General features: G+C 47.3%; 1 protein-coding gene across 1 annotated transcript in view; it reads right to left on the reverse strand.

The window, feature by feature from the left end:
* Positions 1-4,858: 4,858 nt before the first annotated feature.
* LOC139268315 (rabphilin-3A-like) overlaps positions 4,859-19,400 on the reverse strand; it is a 120,203-nt gene continuing 105,661 nt past the window's right edge. Inside the window, exons 16-18 of the mRNA XM_070886385.1 lie at positions 15,992-16,073; positions 12,187-12,283; positions 4,859-4,989 (exon numbers count right to left, since the gene is read on the reverse strand). Of these exons, the coding sequence (XP_070742486.1) occupies positions 4,859-4,989; positions 12,187-12,283; positions 15,992-16,073 (310 nt within the window). The remainder of the gene's footprint in view (positions 4,990-12,186; positions 12,284-15,991; positions 16,074-19,400) is intronic.

The raw sequence follows: 19,400 nt of genomic DNA on the forward strand, positions 1-19,400 counted from the left end.
TATATTGGCTTTGGATGGGGGTGCAGCACAGATTCACCAGAATGATACCGGAGCTAAAGGGTTAAATTATGAAGTCAGTTTGCACAGATTAGGCTTGTATCCCCCTGAGTATAGAAGATTAAGGGCTGAGCTAATGAAGATGTTTAATCTGATTAAAGGATTTGGTAAAGTAGATAGAAACGATACCCTCTGGTGGAGGAATCCAGAGCATGGGGCCATAACCTTAAAATTAGACTGGGCCATCCAGGGTTGAAGTCAGGAAGCACTTCTTCACATAAAAGGCAGTGGAAATCAACAACTCTCTCCCCCAAAAAACTGTTGAGGCTGGGGTCAATTGAACATGTCAAAACTGATAGGTTTTTGTTATGTAAAGGTATTGAGGGTTACGGAACCAAAGCAGGTAGATGGAGTTCAGATATGATCCAATTGAATGGTGGAATGCGCTCGAGGGGCATTCTTATGTTCTTATATTCCTAATCTCCATTCCAGGTCTCTACAGTGCTCCCGTATCACTTTACACACTGACCCAGTTCCCCAACAGATCCAAATATTTCTGAATCGGTGGCACTGTGCCTAGCTACATAATTCATCATCCAAACTTAGAGATTGTGCTTTCAATGCACTTATCCAAGTCATTTATACCTGTTAGAAATAACAAGAGTCCCAAGACCTGACCACCATTCGTACTGAGGTGCATATTTCCAAGCATTATTTCAATTTTGACAGAAAACTTAGTTGCTTCTTTGCTGACAGTAGCCTGTGTTCCTTTGGCAGGATTATTAGTGTCTTTGTCATCAGTTGATAATGTCATACCACATTGCTTGCCACTCTTGGCCGAGCTACATGGAAAAACTAGAAATTGAAGTCAATGTAAAAAAAAATTTTTACGAACCGTTAAACAGAAAGAGAGCTTTCTCTGTTGAAATAAGAAACTGTACTTCAAACACAGAGGATGAACTCTCTAGATTTTCAGGTAATTTTAGCCATCTGGTGGCAAGACACTTCTGACAATCTCTCAGAAGCAGTTAAGGGGCAAGGACTGTGCTTAATTGCCATATTATCCCGAATGTTCGAAAGGTAGCTACTTATGGCTCACAGTTTTCCCTGTTCCTCGGTCTTGTGTTTTCAAACTGGCAGCCAGAAGCAGCCTGGGAGCAGATATTTTATCTAGACCCCCCTACTCTACGACACTATCAATCAACTGAACTGACTTGACTCTGTATACTGCGTCACAATGACACTGATGAGGGCAAACTGCACAAAATGCCTGCTCCACGATTACATTAGTCCAGCAGTTTGAAAACATAAAACATAGGAACAAAATGAGGGTGGAGGACTGGCAAATGCCCTTAAAATCATTTAGGATTATGTGGTAATTCAGTGAATACTTAAGCCTCCTTTAACTGTTGATGCCTTTAATTGCTGACCTCTTTAATTGCAGCGAAATGGAAAATGCAGATAAAATGTGAAGGTAATGAATTGTTCGAAAGCGTGTTGATATATTAAACAGGAGTTGTGTAGACAAAAAGCAAAAGGTTGAAGCTGCTGGAACAAAAACAATAAAGGCTGGAAACACTCAGCGGGTCAGTCAGCATCTGTGGAGAGAACAGATACTTTATCAGGTGTTCTCTTGAAGGGTCACACCTGAAATGTTAACTTGTCTGTTCTCTCACATGCCAGCTGACCCCCTGTGTGCTTGCAGCATTTTCTGCTCGTTTCAGAAGCAGTTGGGAAGGTTTTTTTTTCAATTTTATCCCTTTCTCAGACAGGGGTAAGGTAGGGATTCTACAGGGGCCAGAAATCCTCCAGTACGTGAGCAGTGAATGTTGCAGGCTATTCGACTTTGGAGTGCAGGCAGGCAAAGCAAGCAAGCTGAGCCCAATTCTTTTCCGTCCCACCATACATACCTAGCCAGCACAGGGCACTGGATAGATATCAGGAGGGGGAACCTTCTCTAATCTGGAACATTGGAGGCCATCTGTGGGGACCCCTACTGTCATCCCTAGCTCGGCCCTGAACAAAGATCAATCTAGATAGCTTAGCTGCTCTTGCCATGACCAGTTGGCCCACCAGAGGAATTTAGTGGTGATAGTTTTAGTTAAAACTAAGATCAAAATTGTGAAAACATTATTGCAAAACTTTGTGCTATGGAAGATACAGCACTTGTGGTATAGCAACAAATCTCCCCTAGTGACATGTGACGTTCTTGCAGCCAAGTTTTCAAAGTACACTACACCAGGAACCCAGCCCTCCCGAGTCTGTTTGTACACAGTGGTACCTCCCCTGTTTAAAAATTAAGGGGCTGAAATTGGCCCTTTTTTCAAGAGCAGTTACTGCCTCAAAGAGGCAGGGCGGACTCTCCGACAATCGGGACATTTCCCTCCTGATTTTTTGAAGCAGAGAAGGTATACGCCCCGCTCCTGTGCGAACAGCAGTAGTGACGTCATTAGCGCGCACAACGCCTGGTTCCTGCCCTAGAAGCGACACTGCCCGCAAATAGTCAATCGACCTCTTGTTGGTGCCCCCGACAGCTTCGCGCGGCGGGAAGCTGCCAGTGGCTGGGTGGCGCGTCCGCCCTTAAAGGGGAGAGCGCACCGCCGTGGCTGCCATTTTATTTTAATTGTCGGGCCGACTGCAATGGTGGCCACGGGTTCGGCCGGGCCGCCAACAGGCAGTCCGGCATCCTCTCTTGGGTGACGGGCCACTGGCCTGGCCGAAGCCCTCCCTGGTGGCCCAGTGGGTACCTAGTAGGCCTCACAGCATCCCTCCCTTTTAAGTGAAGGGGAAGGATAGTGCTAAGCGTTAGCGTGACATGTCCGGGTCGCGCTGATGTGCTCAGTGCGGCGCTGATGACACCACCCGCCTTCCGCCCCTCTGCTGCCCCAAACACCACCCGATAATTTTTGAAAAGAAAAGAGGGCAACCTCCCTCTATTTCCCGCCCCATCGATTCGGGCGGTAATTCACCGGATAAGTTGAATTCTCTGCCCCAAACAGGGCGGAAGGCAATTTCAGCCCCTAACTATCTGCACTGCTCTTAAGTCAATCAGAGACAAGCTTTATTCTACTGAATTGCCTCCTAAACTTGTAAAAGGATGACATTTATATCATCTCTCTTGTCTCACATCTCCTTTGTTACAGTGTGTTATGCTTGAGAGCTAATTGCTTGAGACAGCCAGAGCGGACATTTACAGACAACTTCCTCCTGTTGTGACCCTGCGTCCAGTGATATCCTGAATAGGAGTAATAGACTGAGGGCAATAGTCGGCATTGTGATGTCACTTGAGGGGAGGCTCTATCCTAAATGTTTGCTCCCATTTGTCCTCTAACTAGCAATCAACATTGCAATAACTAAAACGCCAATATGTGTTTGGGGATTTCACAGTGCAGCTTTACGGATCTATTTCCCCTTTAAGCTCTCTCTGCTACCATGTCCTCGGTTTGTTGCTCTTGAAAAATAGGTCCAAAGTTCAGATCTGAGCTTCAATGGAAATGCCCACTTTAGGAAGCCAGTGATTGTCTATCACATCGGTCAGATCAAACCCTACAGTTCCTGGGTATCTTTATGCTCAAATGGCTTTTAATGACCTAACCTCGGTCAATATTTGTGATGGACAGATCTTAGAACCTATAGTTTACGGCCAAAGCCATTGCATAATTTGCTTTTTAAGCAGTTACTTAATTATTTTAGGTCAAATTTGCATTTGCAGAAGAGACAGTAGGCAGGACATTCTGCAGAGCCGTTTGCGGGGTAGAAATGCGAACGGCAGGACTTGCGTCTGGCTTTGTGCTCGCTGATGGCCCTGCCCTAAATCTCAAGGATGGGGGTGATTTCAATACTTGGGGCAGGCGCCTGCACTTGTAGTGGCGCAAAAAGGTTGCCTCCTCATTGAGAAGGCGGAAGTCGGAGTGGCACTCTGCTGCTCCAAAAGGAGACGTCAGAGGCCTGAGACAAGCTGAAGTGGAACGGAATTTTTTTTTCTCCACATTTTCAACAGTAATCCATCCCTCTCGGATGGAATACCGTTCCCTTCTAAGCTGCAGAGGCCTTCCCTAGACCCAGAAGGACCTACAACTGCTTTTAGCCCAAGAATGCCCCAGACATGGGCCCCAAAGTTGTCCTTGAAGTAATGGAGCCTGGGGCCGAGGAAGCGCCCTCCACTCTGAGTACAAAGGTAGGAAACCCGGCGGATTCGGATTCTGTCCCAAAATCCAGATCTCGCTGCAGTTCCGACTCTGGGATGGGTAGTTTTCGCCCGGCGAGTGTAGATCAGCACAAGCATTCATCATGGTGAGGCGGTGGGGCGAGGGGTGCATGCAGGCTCCAGCTGGATCTCCTGCCCTGGTACAGGAGATCCAGTGATACCGTGCCAGTGGAAAGGCGTTGAGGAAACTGGCGGTCCCTCCAGGTCAATGCGTAGTTCAGCTGGTGCTAATCGGAGAAAGTTTAAGGAAAGTCCAAGCGCTTCTAGAAAGTAGAAAAGAGACACAAACCGACATAGTAGCTTAATTGGTCAAACGTCTTCCCAGAAAATTGTTTGGCAACCTTTTTTGTGTGTGTGTGTGGGGGAGGCGGGGGGGGGGGGGAGGGGAGGAAATAATGCCAGCAGAATCATGCACCATTTTTCTCACAGTGATGTCTTGCACATGTGGTGCAGTGATGTGTTCCAAGGTGATTGTGTCAGCATATATTTTGCATGTAAACAAATGTTGGTTAAACACTTTTCATGAAGATGGCGTCCTTTCATCAACGTATTTTGGGATTGAAGAGAATGAGAGGGACAAAGAAGAGGAAGGAGGAGGGAAGTGAACGGATTTGATGGTGGACAGTAAAACGCGGGCTCTGGTAAGAACGTTGATCAGTCACTGGGAATGGGATTCGCGATGTACAGAGTGTGCCAGCGCTCAATCTTCTTATCCTTGTTCTTCAGGCACTCGTACCAGTGCTTCAAGCAGTCTCCTTTTGCATTAATGCCCATTAGAATACTGCCTGTTACAGAGGGAAGAGAAAACAATGGTGTCATTCAGAAATAACAATCGGAAAAACAATCAAATATTAAAGACAATGGACAAGGGTATCGGGTTCTCCAATCACTGCAGTCAGGCCATTTGTACCCTAATTAAATTTGATTTATTCCTCGTCCATACTGTGCCCCAAGAAATGACACTAACCCTGTCTATGTATAATTGTGGGTTCAAATCCCACTCCAGGGACTTGAGCACATAAATCTCGACTGACACTCCAATGCAGTGTTGAGGGAGTGCTGCACGGTCAGAGGTGCCATCTTTCAGATGAGATGCTAAACCTAGGTTTAACTCTCAGGTGGACGTAAAAGATCCCATGACACTGTTTCGAAGAAGAGCAGGGGAGTTATCCCCGGTGTCCTGTCCAATATTTATCCCTCAATCAACATAACAAAAACAGATTATCTGGTCATTATCACACTGCTGTTTGTTGGAGCTTGCTGTGTTCAAAATGGCTTTTCCCACATTACAACAGTGACTACACTCCAAAATTACTTTATTGGCTGTAAAGCGCTTTGAGACGTCCGGTGGTCGTGAAAGGCGCTATTTAAATGCAATTCTTTCTTTTCTTTCTTTATGTACAGTGCTACCCAACTGGGTGAATTCGTCTAGATTTTGGTCCGTGTATATCTGTGCGCTCTGTGATCTTATATAAATGTGATTCACCCAGATATGTAAGCTTCAAAAATAAGATGGCTATTTATTAAAAAATAAATACTTTTTGCTCAGTATTCAGTAATTCCAAATCAAACTCTGATTTAAGCTTCCTGAAGACTTTTTGGCATGTTTTACTATGTTAAGAGTGGTAGGTCAACGCAAGTTGTTGTTGTAGTAAATGCACTCCCTGTTGGGGTGCAGACAGGAAGGCCCAGGTTTGATCCCTGGTCCACATGGGAGCTGATCTCAGCCAGGTTGACGATAGGGCCATTAAATTGGTTCTCCTACTCCCAGGTTAGGACTGATGTTAACACACCATCAGTTAGCAGGAAATAAAAAGAAACAGAAAATGCTGAAAATACGCGGCAGGCCAGTCACCGTCTGAAAGGCGTTTCCTCTCCCCAGCCGCCTGAGCATGTGGGTTGCAGCACGCCTAAATTGCATTTCACCTGATGGGACCTGAACCCCTTCTTTATTTATTCTGTAGTCTCTCTCCATTGAAATAACATTTTGCTTTTCTATTCTTCCTATCAAGCTCCATCTCCCCAACACCCCCCTCACACCCCCACCCATCCCTACTCCCCAGAGAAACTCGCGGCAGTGCACATGAAACATAAAGCAGTTGGAGACCAAGGGTTCTGTCCCTTTTCCCTCTGACGTTGCCATGGCAATAAGCATATCCTGGGCACAAATCAGGAAAACCACATCCCACCCAAGCTGCCTTCTCTTTCAATTAATCTGTATGTATTTGGAGAATTCTTTCGCAGGAGTTCCTCCTGAGATGTAGTGGGGGGACTTGATTCTTGTAGTGGAAACAGACCTTTAATAGTTATAATAGGCTCAACATTCTGAAAGCCGAGGACTAATCTGCTTAAGGAGTTTTCATGATTTAAGTGCCACTTCTCCAATTAAAGCCTCACTAAATTAAACAGAGAAGGATGAACAGTTGAAACTTGTGTGGCCTGAATTCCAAGCCAGCATTTTAAAGGCTGAAGGACATTGCCTGAGAAGATGAATGATCAGCTTGAGTTTAACAGTCTGTGTTAATGACTTTGGCACAATTCTGCTGGGAGCGTTGGTGTTAATGTCACTGTTCCACCCCCCGGATTGTTGTGGATATAGGCCATTGCTAAGTTTCTGCTCTTCCATCTGCCTCAGTGGCTGGAAACAACTGCTGAGGGGGAATGGGGCCTGGACCAGTTGTTAGCTGTTCCCTACTATTTTGTGCTGGATTCTCCCAGTGGGTGTCCTTTACATACTGTTCTTTCCCCGGCCATTGTGGTGGAATGTTTGGCATTTTTACCCTTCCCATCTCTGTCTTTCAAACACTTGCAAATCTACTCGCCCCCCCCACTCCTAGCCCCATTCCACTTGACATAAACCTTCATGTGGTGCGCATAATTTACACTTTTCAAATCTGTTATATAATTTTAAATGCAATAGCTGCCTCATTGTGAAAGAAGTTAGTAAATTTGAGCTTTTAACCTCTGTGTTTTATTTTGCGGTTATCTTTGTTTTGTTGGATGGAGCCTCGCTTGATCTTGGCAATCCTTTTAAAGGGGCGTCTCCCGCCTAACCGTGCCAGTCCTGATAAAGCTCCAGACTTTCAGATACTAAAACCTGCTTTGCATTTTGGCATTTTGGGGATTTCCAGCTTCGTGGTTTTCTTTCTGCCTTTAACGTTTCATCCTCTGGTTTTCATTCCTTTGTTTTTGTGCACTGAATTCCATATTTTGTGGCCAATGTAGTCAGCTCAGTGCCGAAGACAGAAAGTACAGACAGTGGATGAGCTATGAGCATGTGGCATTAGGAGGGGGAAGTAATAAATGACGTGCAAAATATAACTGATCACAAGATAGTTACATAGGTCTATCCATCTAAAATTCAAACATCCAACAAGTTCCTAAAATGGCGCAGACCGCCAATCCCCAGTACAGGGTACTATCAATCCCAACACCTGACTTTTTTTTCGCCTCCCTTTCATTGGATGGCAACACCTCAGAGATAAAGGTACAGGGACACTGGCATCATCTGTGGCTCAGTGGGCAGCACTCTCGCCTCTGAGTTACAAGGTTGTGGGTTCAAGTCCCACTCCAGAGATTTGAGCACAAAAATCTAGGCTGATGCTGAAGTGCTGCACTGTCGGATGTGACGTTAAACTGACATCTTTTGGATGAGATGTTAAACTGACATCTGCTCTCTCAGGTGGATGTAAAAGATCCCATGGCACTATTTTGGAGAAGAGCAGGGGAGTTATCCCCAGTGTCCTGGCTAATATTTATCCCTCAATCAACATAACTAAAAACAGCTTATTTGGTCATTATCACATTGCTGTTTGTGGGAGCTTGCTGTGCGCAAGTTGGCTGCTGCGCTTTCCGCCTTACAACAGTGACTACACTCCCAAAAAAAAGTACTTCATTGGCTTTAAAGTGCTTTGAGACGTCCGGTGGTCGTGAAAGGCGTGATATAAATGCAAGTCTTTCTTTCTTATCTATGCCACCACTCAAGAATTCTTCTCCCAAGGTGTCTGCAATAGATATTGCAGTCGCTCATATTACCCTCACACTGCAGCTTTACATCAGTGTTTGGTTTTTCGTCAGTGCAGGAAAGCAATGAGCATTTCTTCAAAGTGAATTTCCCATCAGGAGTGACTGTGGTTAGCTACACCCAAAGAGTCTTGCCCAGAGTTAGGTGCCAGTTCCTGTTTGGTGAAATCATCAGCAGTGAGGTTCTCCCTCACCCTGGTCTATCTGAAGATGCCAGATAGAAGAGGAAATGTTTACAAAGAGGAAGTGGTCGGGCCTACAGCGAGCTGTCTCTGAGTGCCCTGGAAGGGGAGTCATTCTTACAGCAGGCATGCCTCTTGGTTAAAGCTCTTTACATGAGGACCTAGATTAAGCCGTTGTTGATGAGCAAATCTGTTACGCAACACCGGACTTGGATGTTTAGAGTGTCAATGGAGGCTTGTGTGACATGGCTGCCCTCTGCGGGTCCCTCCACACTGCTTGAAGAAAACTCCCCCCACGTAGCCAGTGAAGATATTCTAAGACTGAGAATGATAATCATAGAATGATACAGCACAGGAGGCCCTTCGGCCCATCGTGCCTGTGCGGGCTCTTTGTAAGAGCTATCCAATTAGTCCCACTCCCCCCACCCCTGCTCTTTCCCTGTAGCTCTGCAATTTTCTCCTTTTAATGTAGATGATGTTTTATGGGTTAGCACGGGGCCACACTGCAGAGGCTGAAAGTGGTCACTCGGGAGGGAAGCTCTGGCCAGACTTGGATTGATAGTTGCTCTAAGGCAGTATTTCATAGCCTAGCATAAGGACGTGCACTCAATATATATATATATATATATATATAATATAGGATCCGGGTCTAACTTCAATGGATTATAGAGAGGCAAGTAGATATTCCTGAAGCTTTGCACTTCTAAATGATGGAACCACCATTCAATGGGATATGATGCATATCCATACTGTGACAGGAGGATGGTAGCAATGACTCTCACATCTCATCATGAGCAGTGTTGCTTATCATATCACACATGAGGCGTTTCTGCTTCCGCTGTCCCCCTAGCTAGAACTCAAACCCGCACTTATCAGTTGCCTAACGACCTGCTAGAGGTCTGGGGTGGAGTAAGTGGGGACCAGGAGGGGTAGATCTCTCACTAGGGGTTAGAATTCTTCCCACTCAGCTCCAGATCGCTGATCAAGTGAAGTCCCAGAGGGTAGGTGCTCCTAGCTGAACAAGAAGCATCAGGCTAACCATTGCTTTGTGCTGGTAAGCTGCGTGATTATAGCGAGTTGAACTCCAGCTGTACTCTGTGCACAGTTAGGGCTTCCTAAGCTTCAACTCTGCTGATCTGCACCAAAGCTCTCTGGACTTGGATAAGCTGAATGTAACCCTATGAGGAACATAAGAAATAGGAGCACAAGTAGTCCATACGGCCCCTTGAACCTGCTCCACCATTCAATAAAATCATGGTTAAACTTCTACATCAACTCTACTTTCCTGTCCTATCCTTTGATTCCCTTAAATTCTATCGTTCTCCAGCTTGAATATACTCATCGACTGAGCATCCACAGCCCACTAGGGTGGAGAATTCCAAAGATTCACAACCCTCTAGGTGTAGAAATTTCTCCTCGTCTCAGTCCTATCACTGATCCCTTATCCTGAGACTGCAATCCCTAGTTCTAGACTCTCCAGCCAGGGGAAGCAACCTCTCAGCCTCTACCCGATCAATCCTTCTAAGAATTTTATACATTTCAATGAGATCACCTTTTATTCTTCTAAACTCCAGAGAATATAAAAGTTAAATTCCCTCTTGCCATTTTGCAAGCATTTACCGTAAATGGGGAGAGGTTAGTCATAGCTGCAGAACCTTTAGATGTTTGTCTTTATATATGTAATATTGGCAATGCCACTGAAGGCATGGGAATGGCTGAAAGCAAAGTTCCTGGTACATTTCCAAGTAGCTTGCTTTGGAGACCCTTAAACATGGTGATGGATTTTCAAATGCATCATATACCTGACTGACCCAAACACATTTTGTGGCATAGATGCCTGAACACAGAGGTGCCTATGGATAGTTGTGAGAAAAACACTTCATTCTGGATGACTCATTTGGATTCTCAGTACACTTGCGTGACAAAATTGTCATGTGAGTAACACGTTGGTGACACAGGGATTGCCTTTTGTCATACAAGAACAATTAGTAACGGATCTTAAGTGAAGACTCATCTGATTACAGGAATGGAGGAGAATTTACAATAAATGGAGAGATGTTAGTCATAACTGCAGAAGTTTCAGAATGTTTTTATCTTTATATATGTAACACTGGCGATGCTGAAGGAGCAGTTCCTGAGTCGATCAGTGCGAGGAAGCTGAATTAAAGCAATCAATGCCAAAGTAGCATGATTGCAGTAGCACCCAAGTTTAACCACTGTACCTGTTATATATGCAGACTATAGTTATACTCTCTGTGTAGTCATTGTATAGTTGCATAAGGTGGAGATTTGTTACCTGATGTACCATCAATAAGGTTTACACTGTGCATATGCTATGCTGGCACCACTAGAGGGTGCAACTGGTGGAGACCGGTGTTTCCTGCCCCTGTGGCAGAGGCTGTCCACCAGAGGGCACTGCGGTGGGAGACCTGAGGGTCACCTGCATAGGTGTGCAGGGCCCAGTGTAAAAGACTACCCACCATGCTTGTGCCTCACTCTGGAGTTATAAATAAAGGAACAAGGTAACTACAGTTTGAGTACAACACATTGCCTTGTGGAGTCATTCATAAGTACATTACAGACTTACAGTACCTATACCTCGAGGAAATCAAGCTGCTTCAGGCCAGCTAGTTTAGCAAGTTCTTCAAATCTGCTCAGCTGCAGCGAACAATAATAGAATGGGATATACTAAAGTGAAAGAAAGAATAAAGACTTGGATTTATATAGCGCCTTTCACCACCACTGGACGTCTCAAAGTGCTTTACAGCCAATTAAGTAATTTTGGAGTGTAGTTACTGCAATAATGTGGGAAACGCAGCAACCAATTTGCGCACAAGCAAGCTCCCACAAACAGCACTGTGATAATGACCAGATAATCTGTTTTTTGATATGTTGATTGAGGGATTAATATTGACCAGGACACCGGGGATAACTCCCCTGCTTTTCTTCAAAATAGTGCCATGGGATTTTTTTATATCCACTTGAGAGAGCAGATGAGGGCCTCAGGTTAATGTCTCATCCCAAAGAGCTGGCTTTCTCCTGCCCGGCAGGTCTTGTTTAGGGCGGCGATAAGGATGTCGAAGCGTCCAAGTTCCCGGGCAACGAAAGCAGTGCGACGTTCCTGTCTGTCGCTGTTGGGGTTGTCCATAAGGAGGACCCTGATGTTCCAGGTCCCCAACTTCATTTTGAAGGGTGGAAGATGCCCTGTGCGCGAGTTCTTTTAACGTGGGGTGGTCATTGCACACCAGCCACCACACGGGCTTGGCAGAGCAAGGTCTTGATCCAGTGGCAAGGGGGATCCAAGATGACAGGAGACCAGGCTCTACTGTATGGGCCTAATTGCCTACGGTGAGTTGCAAGCCGTAAAAGCTCGGCGCTGAGTAGCGCAGGCCATCCGAAAGCCAGCACTTCCGCCAGTGCAGCACTCCCTCGGCACTACACTGGAGTATCAGCCTAGATTTTTTTTTTTTGAGCTCAAGTCCCTGGAGTGGGACTCGAACCCACAATCTTTTGACTCCGAGGCGAGTGTGCTACCCACTGAGCCACCATCATGGAGTGGAGCGAATCGGCGTCTGTCATAAAATATGGAACTGAACAAGCTGCATCACATTTCAGTGTCCTGAAAGAACAGCGCGAATTGCGAAGACTTCAAACATGCGGATTTTGATCGCACATGAAGTCCTCTGTGAACCTAAATAGAACCCACAAGCGAACGTCTGGATGCTGTTCCCCAGGGTGTTCTCCCTGCACCGAAATCATTCCCAAGTCACAACTCACCGATATAATCATTGGTTTTGCCGATGTCGTAATCCCACACGGAGAGCTCCAGGGTTTTCTTGGCCAGGTCACTGTGTTTAATGTCGTAGAAGAATTCCTGCAGAAACAGCAACTGAGTCGGTGACCACAATATTTTCATGCTTCTGACAAACACGGGAAGAACACCAGCAAACCTCCCCCCCCATCCATTCTGTGAGCCACTCGGAATGGGATTGAGGGCTAAAGATCGAAGAGAAGGGACAATGTGAGCAACAATGGATTTTAAAGTCTAATGTTTTCACTCATGATACTTTGTGATATCTGCTGACTTCAGCTGTGCTTTAACCCCCCCACCCCGGCTCCTCCCCCACACCCTTCCGCCCGTCTTCTGCCCCCACCGCAGGTAAAGTTTACATTTTAATTAATTTCATTCCAGAAAAATGTGACAACCATAATTAGTTGTTATTTTGTTAATACGTCCTTTTCTATTCAGCTCACTTTGTTCACATTGTGCTGGGACTCCTTGGCTCAGGCACTAACATCAAGGGCTGATGAATGTGGTCGCGCGGCTGACAAGATCCCGTATCCTTTTTTGAAAAATGCGTTCTTAAGATGTGGACGATAGCGGCAAGGCTGCATTGGTTCCCCGTTCCTAGTTGACGCTGAGATGCTGGCAGTGGGCTTTCCCCTTGAGCTGCTGCAGTACCCGATGGTGCTTCCACCAAAGTGTTAAGTAGGCAGTTCCACGATACTGGCCCGGCGTACTTCCAGGATACTGACCCAAGGTGCACCGAAATATGTTCAAGTCAGGCCACTGAGCAGCATGTCCGAGCAAGCTGCAGATGACGAGCCGTGACTGTAACCCTGTCTGCCCGCTCGGTTCGAGCGGTATGGGCGGGGTACAAAAATGGCGGTCAGGTGCTAAACGCTGCGTTCCCATCGCGTTTTCGGCCCCTGCCATTTTCGGGAGTGTCGAGCCTGCTGGCCACCACAGGCAGACGGGGGGGGCCTCACAAATATTTGAATGTCAAGATCCGACGGCGTGATTCAGGTCCCCGGCGCGGATTTGACAAAATGCACAGATCGCGCAGAGTCCCAGAGCCGCCAGTGAAACTATGCAGCAAGCAGGAACAGGGTCAGGAGAGGCCTAGGTGAGTTCCTTGTTTTTTTTATAGTTTCCTTGTGGACCTGCTCCTTTTGGCCCCACAAGGAATCCTTAGGCCTGGGCCTTCCCCTTCCCCCGACCGGGCCAACAGCCCAACATCCCACACTAGGGCGGCCCGGACCACGCAAGGCCAACGTCGAGCTGTCCCAAGAGTCAGCCGACGGAAAAAGATGGCGGCCTGGGGGCACTGTGCCCTTCCCGCTAAGGGGCGCCCCGAGAACCAGTGTCCGCCAGCTTTGCGACTCGCGAAGCGGCCGTTGACATCGGCTTGCGTCAGCCTGGCGGCCCGCGGAGCAATTTCCCCTGTGGGGCGGTAAGGGGCCGGTGCGGGGTTGCTACGCACGGCGATGACGTCATCGTCGGTTGCGCATCGGCCCGGGGCACTAACCATGGGCCTCCAAAACCTCCGGAGCAATTTCCCGGGAGGCAGTAGCGCCCCCCCCTCCCTTCCCTCCCCCGGGCGAAAACTGCCTTGAGCTAACGGGGCTATAAAAGGGGCAATTTCATCCCCGGTTGGTTTCTCTATGGCTGAGACTGAAATACGTGAACTCTATCCCCTGCCTCTGTGGTAGTGAGGCTCAATCCGACACACCTCAAACAGCGCCACATGATAAACTAATAACGATATGGATCGGTAATAAGGAACAATACAGTACATGTACTGTTTATAGCATATAAACTTCAAAGTCACTTTTGTGATATTAGGAGATGAAGACCTGATGTGTTCATATGATATCCGTTTGTCCAATTCTTTATGAAGGCATTCATAGAAACATAGAAACATAGAAAATAGGTGCAGGAGTAGGCCATTCGGCCCTTCGAGCCTGCACCGTCATTCAATAAGATCATGGCTGATCATTCCCTCAGTACCCCTTTCCTGCTTTCTCTCCATACCCCTTGATCCCCTTAGCCATAAGGGCCATATCTAACTCCCTCTTGAATATATCCAATTAACTGGCATCAACAACTCTCTGCGGCAGGAATTCCACAGGTTAACAACTCTCTGAGTGAAGAAGTTTCTCCTCATCTCAGTCCTAAATGGCCTACCCCTTATCCTAAGACTGTGTCCCCTGGTTCTGGACTTCCCCAACATCGGGAACATTCTTCCCGCATCTAACCTGTCCAGTCCCGTCAGAATCTTATACGTTTCTATGAGATCCCCTCTCATCCTTCTAAACTCCAGTGAATAAAGGCCCAGTTGATCCAATCTCTCTTCATATGTCAGTCCAGCCATCCCTGAAATCAGTCTGGTGAACCTTCGCTGCACTCCCTCAATAGCAAGAACGTCCTTCCTCAGATTAGGAGACCGAAACTTAACACAATATTCCAGGTGAGGCCTCACTAAGGCCCTGTACAACTGCAGTAAGACCTCCCTGCTCCTATATTCAAATCCCCTAGCTATGAAAACAAACATACCATTTGCCTTCTTCACTGCCTGCTGAACCTGCATGCCACTTTCGTGAATGATGAACCGTGACACCCAGGTCTCGTTGCACCTCCCCTTTTCTTAATCTGCCGCCATTCAGATAATATTCTGCCTTCGTGTTTTTGCCTCCAACATATATAACCTCACATTTATCCACATTATACTGCATCTGCCATGCATTTACCCACTCACCTAATCTGTCCAAGTCACCCTGCAGCCTCTTAGCATCCTCCTCACAGCTCACACCACCACCCAGTTTAGTGTCATCTGTAAACTTGGAGATATTACACTCAAATCCTTCATCTAAATCGTTAATGTATATTGTAAAGAGCTGGGGTCCCAGCACTGAGCCCTGTGGCACTCCACTAGTCACTGCCTGCCATTCTGAAAAGGACCCGTTTATCCCAACTCTCTGCCACCTGTCTGCCAACCAGTTCTCTATCCACGTCAGTACATTACCACCAATATCATGTGCTTTGATTTTGCACACCAATCTCTTGTGCGGGACCTTGTCAAAAGCCTTTTGAAAGTCCAAATACACCACATCCACTGCTTCTCCCTTGTCCACTCTGCTAGTTACATCCTCAAAAAATTCCAGAAGATTCGTCAAGCATGATTTCCCTTTCATAAATCCATGCTGACTTGGACTGATCCTGTCACTGCTTTCCAAATGCGTTGCTATTTCATCCTTTATGATTGATTCCAACATTTTCCCCACTACTGATGTCAGGCTAACCAGTCTATAATTATCCATTTTCTCTCTCCCTCCTTTTTTAAAAAGTGGTGTTACATTAGCTACCCTCCAGTCCATAGGAACTGATCCAGAGTCGATAGACTGTTGGAAAATGATCACCAATGCATCCACTGTTTCTAGGGCCACTTCCTTAAGTAATCTGGGATGCAGACGATCAGGATAGAAAATGTATTAAGCATCTGTCTGCTCACATTGGCAACAGATTATAGTGTTTGTGGCGGGGACTGCAAACTGTTAATGAACGTATAGAAATTGTGTAATTTTGGTTCCAAGTTTTCCCCTTAACCCTCATGTTTTCAGGCTGATTTATTTTCATTTCTCTGAGCCTAGGCTCAGTGAAGCCAAATATGTTCAACCTCAATATATCTTGACTGGGGAATTTGTAGCATTCTGAATGTTATCAGATTAATATATTTGGTTGATGGATGAATCGTATCCTTCCCCCACCCCCGGATGTTTACATGAGTTTAATGGGCCTCACCTCATTAAATTCAGGGTTCAGCGTCTTCTTCTTGATCTGAGTTTTTTGTTTGGCCTTTTTTCCCATGTCAGGCTTCAGACAGCTGAAAGAAACCAAGAGAAATCGGCATCAGGGTTTAAAGCGAACGGCTTGTGTATTAAGGCTGGAATTCCATGAGTTGGGGAAAGTTTCTGTCCAATCACCATCATTCATTCTGTGGCACGTAATCGTCGTGGGTCTGATTTTAAAAGTGTCTTAAGTTGTAACTTTCTTCCTCTTCTGGAGTTTCCCCATGCCACACAATCGTCCTCAGCCAAGTGCCTTCCACAACGGCACTCGATAGCTAGCTGATGTAAGCGTGCAGTGTCCCTGGGAAACGCTGCATTTAGATTTCCTTCAGACCCCTGTGGATCCCTCCCATCATGTTATGGTGGAGATCAAGTACTCACCCTGTGGGAAATCACAGGCATAAGCCTGTGTCCCATTATACTCAGTGCCACAGCATGTAGGAATTTTCAATGTCGCTGAATGTCATTTGTAAACTCTCTCACTCCTCTAAAGGCACTGACTTGTAAATTATTGAACCATAGAAATTTACAACACGGAAGGAGGCCATTCAGCTCATTGAGTCCATGCCGGCTGAAAAAAGAGCTATTCCAGCCTAATCCCACTTTCCAGCTCTTGGTCAATAGCCCTGTAGGTTACAGCACTTTAAGTGCACATCCAAGTATCCTTTAAATGTGGTGAGGGTTTCTGCCTCTAACACAAGTTCTGCAGTGAGTTCTAGACCCCCACCACCCTCTGGGTGAAGAAATTTCCCCTCATATCTCCTCTAAACCTCCCCCCAATTACTTTAAATCTATACCCCCTGGTTGTTGACCCCTCTGCCAAGGGAAATAGGTCTTTCCTATCCACTCTATCTAGGCCTCTCATAATTTTATACACCTCAATTAGGCCTTCCCTCAGCCTCCTCTGTTCCAAAGAAAACAAACCCAGCCTATCCAATCTTTCTTCATAGCTAAAATTCTGCAGTCCAGGCAACATCCTCGTAAATCTCCTCTGCACCCTCTCTAGCTCTCTAGTGTAATCGCATCCTTCCTGTAATGTGGTGACCAGAACTGCACGCAGTACTCCAGCTGTGGCCTAACTAGTGTTTTATACAGTTCAAGCATAACCTCCCTGCTCTTATATTCTATGCCTCGGCAAATAAAGGCAAGTATCCCCTATGCCTTCTTAACCACCTTTTCTCCTAGCTTCAGGGATCTGTGGACATGCACTCCAAGGTCCCTCTGTTCCTCTGCACTTCTCAGTAGTTCCACAGGAAACAGATCCTAGCTCCCTCTCTCAACTGGTCATTCTTTATGTGTGACGTTAGTGTCAGGACATGATGACCGATCACAATCTTGCCTTCACCCAACGTCAACACAAAACTTCATTTTCCAACAGGGGTCACAGGATCGCGAACCCTGACCTATAGTTTTCCCTCCCCACTCTGAAGGCACTGAGGCCAATTGTAGTCTTTGGTCTGATTTACACATAGCAGGGAGATACAGGAGGACAAGACAGTGGCTCAATAGCTAGTCCCAGATCAACATGAATCTTTGCATTTAATGGCAATTCTGCTTCAGATTCGGATATGGGTGAGAGTCTGGCAAATCTGGTTAACCTACGGGGTAATGCTGGCATTTTACTACCAGTTGGGAACAAGGGAAGACCAGGATCTTTACAAGAGACTTCGGGCTAGATTTTCAGCTTTTAGGATTTCGGGGCATTAATGGTGATGGGGCGGTCCTGATACCGCCAGGAACAGTTTGCGCCTCAGTCAGCAAAACTGGGCAGCTGGGTCCTGAGTGTGGGGCAGAGCGGTAAGGGAGGCATTGCACACCTCTCTTAGGGCGCTAGGCCGGCTGAGCATGGGAATATCCCGAGCTAAAGGGCCGACCTGGGAGTGCTGTAAGAGAGGTCTGGGGAGAAATAAAAACTGAAAATACCCCGCCAAATACATTCCCAATACATAGCCCACACCACCACAACGTAAATCGCAAAAAAAAATTAAAAGGAAAAAAAAGCATCACACTTACCTGAGGTGGGCATTACTTACCTGACTGCGGCAGCTACAGGCGTTCCCACCAGGGGGCGCTAGGCAGCGCTACAGGTCGGGCAGGAGTCAACAATCGAGGCGTTGCACAGCGGCTGGCCTCTTCCGGGTGGTGATGCTCCGCACCCTGCCGAAACCTGCTCCGAAAACCCCGGCGGGGCGCTGGAGGCTGGCCGCCCGCCCGGAAGAGCTCACCGCCGCCATTGCCGCCCCTCTGGGTGAAAACAGAGGCGGGCAGCAGCGGAAAATCCAGCGCTTGAGCTCTGATTTGAAATCCCCTGTGCCTGTTCGTTCAGAGGTGTGCGGGGTGTTAGAATCCTCGCGGCAGCCGACTCGCCCGATCTTCACACTGATGCCCCATTTTAACCGCTGCGTTCCAGCCAGCCCGCGAGGCCCTCGCCTCATGCCGACAGGAAATTCCAAAGTCTGATGATTTCATTCAGACCCCGATTGTACTTCAATGCTGCGCATCCGCATTTATCGGTGGCACTGGGCGCGAGAGCAGCAGGTCCAGAATAGGCCCGAAAAGATAAGCGCATTTCTTTTTTTGTTCTCTCGGTTTCCTCATGGGCTAAGAGGAGCAGGAGTGCTTCTCCTGGGCACCACGAGGAAATCCAGGGTCCCGGGCTTAACTCCCAGGGTCGGGATTGCCTTCCCCCGCTTCCCCCCTCCCCCCCCCCCCGGCCCCCAAAGCTGAGAGTGGTTCGGGCCTCTCGAACGCATAACCTTTATTGCATCCATTCAGCGACCGACGCAAACAGTCCCGCCATTGAGGGAACGCGCAGACAGGCAGACACAGATAGAGGGACGCCGTATTGTTAACAGTTTCAATATTCTTGTACGGAGGACAATATGGGCTGGATTTTCCGTCTTCTGTCCCCCTGTTAGCACCCTGAAGGAGTGGCAGTGGCAGCGGTAAGCACTCCCGGGCGGCCGGCCAGCTTCCAGTGCCCCGCCGGGACTTTCGGCGCCGGTTTTGGCGGGGGGGTGGGGGGGCGGAGCATTACCGCCCGGAAGAGGCGAGCCGGTGAGCAATGTCCCCTGGTTGCGACACCGGCTCGATTTTTGGCTGCCGTCTGATCCGTAGTGCTCCGTAGAGTGCCCCCTGCTGGGACTGCCTGTAAATGCGGGCGGTCGGAGCTGTAGCAGCTGCAGTGAGCTACGTAATGTCGACCTCAGGTAAGTGTGATTGTTTTTTTTTTCCACGATTTACATTGTGGTGGCGTGAGATATTTAGTGGGAATGTTTTTGGTGGGTTTTTTTCCAGGTTCCCCACCCCCCCGACCGCTCTTACAGCGCTCCGAGGCCGGCTGTTTAGCTCGGGATTTTCCC

This window comes from Pristiophorus japonicus, chromosome 8 (assembly GCF_044704955.1).
Source record: "Pristiophorus japonicus isolate sPriJap1 chromosome 8, sPriJap1.hap1, whole genome shotgun sequence".
Taxonomy (NCBI): domain Eukaryota; kingdom Metazoa; phylum Chordata; class Chondrichthyes; family Pristiophoridae; genus Pristiophorus; species Pristiophorus japonicus.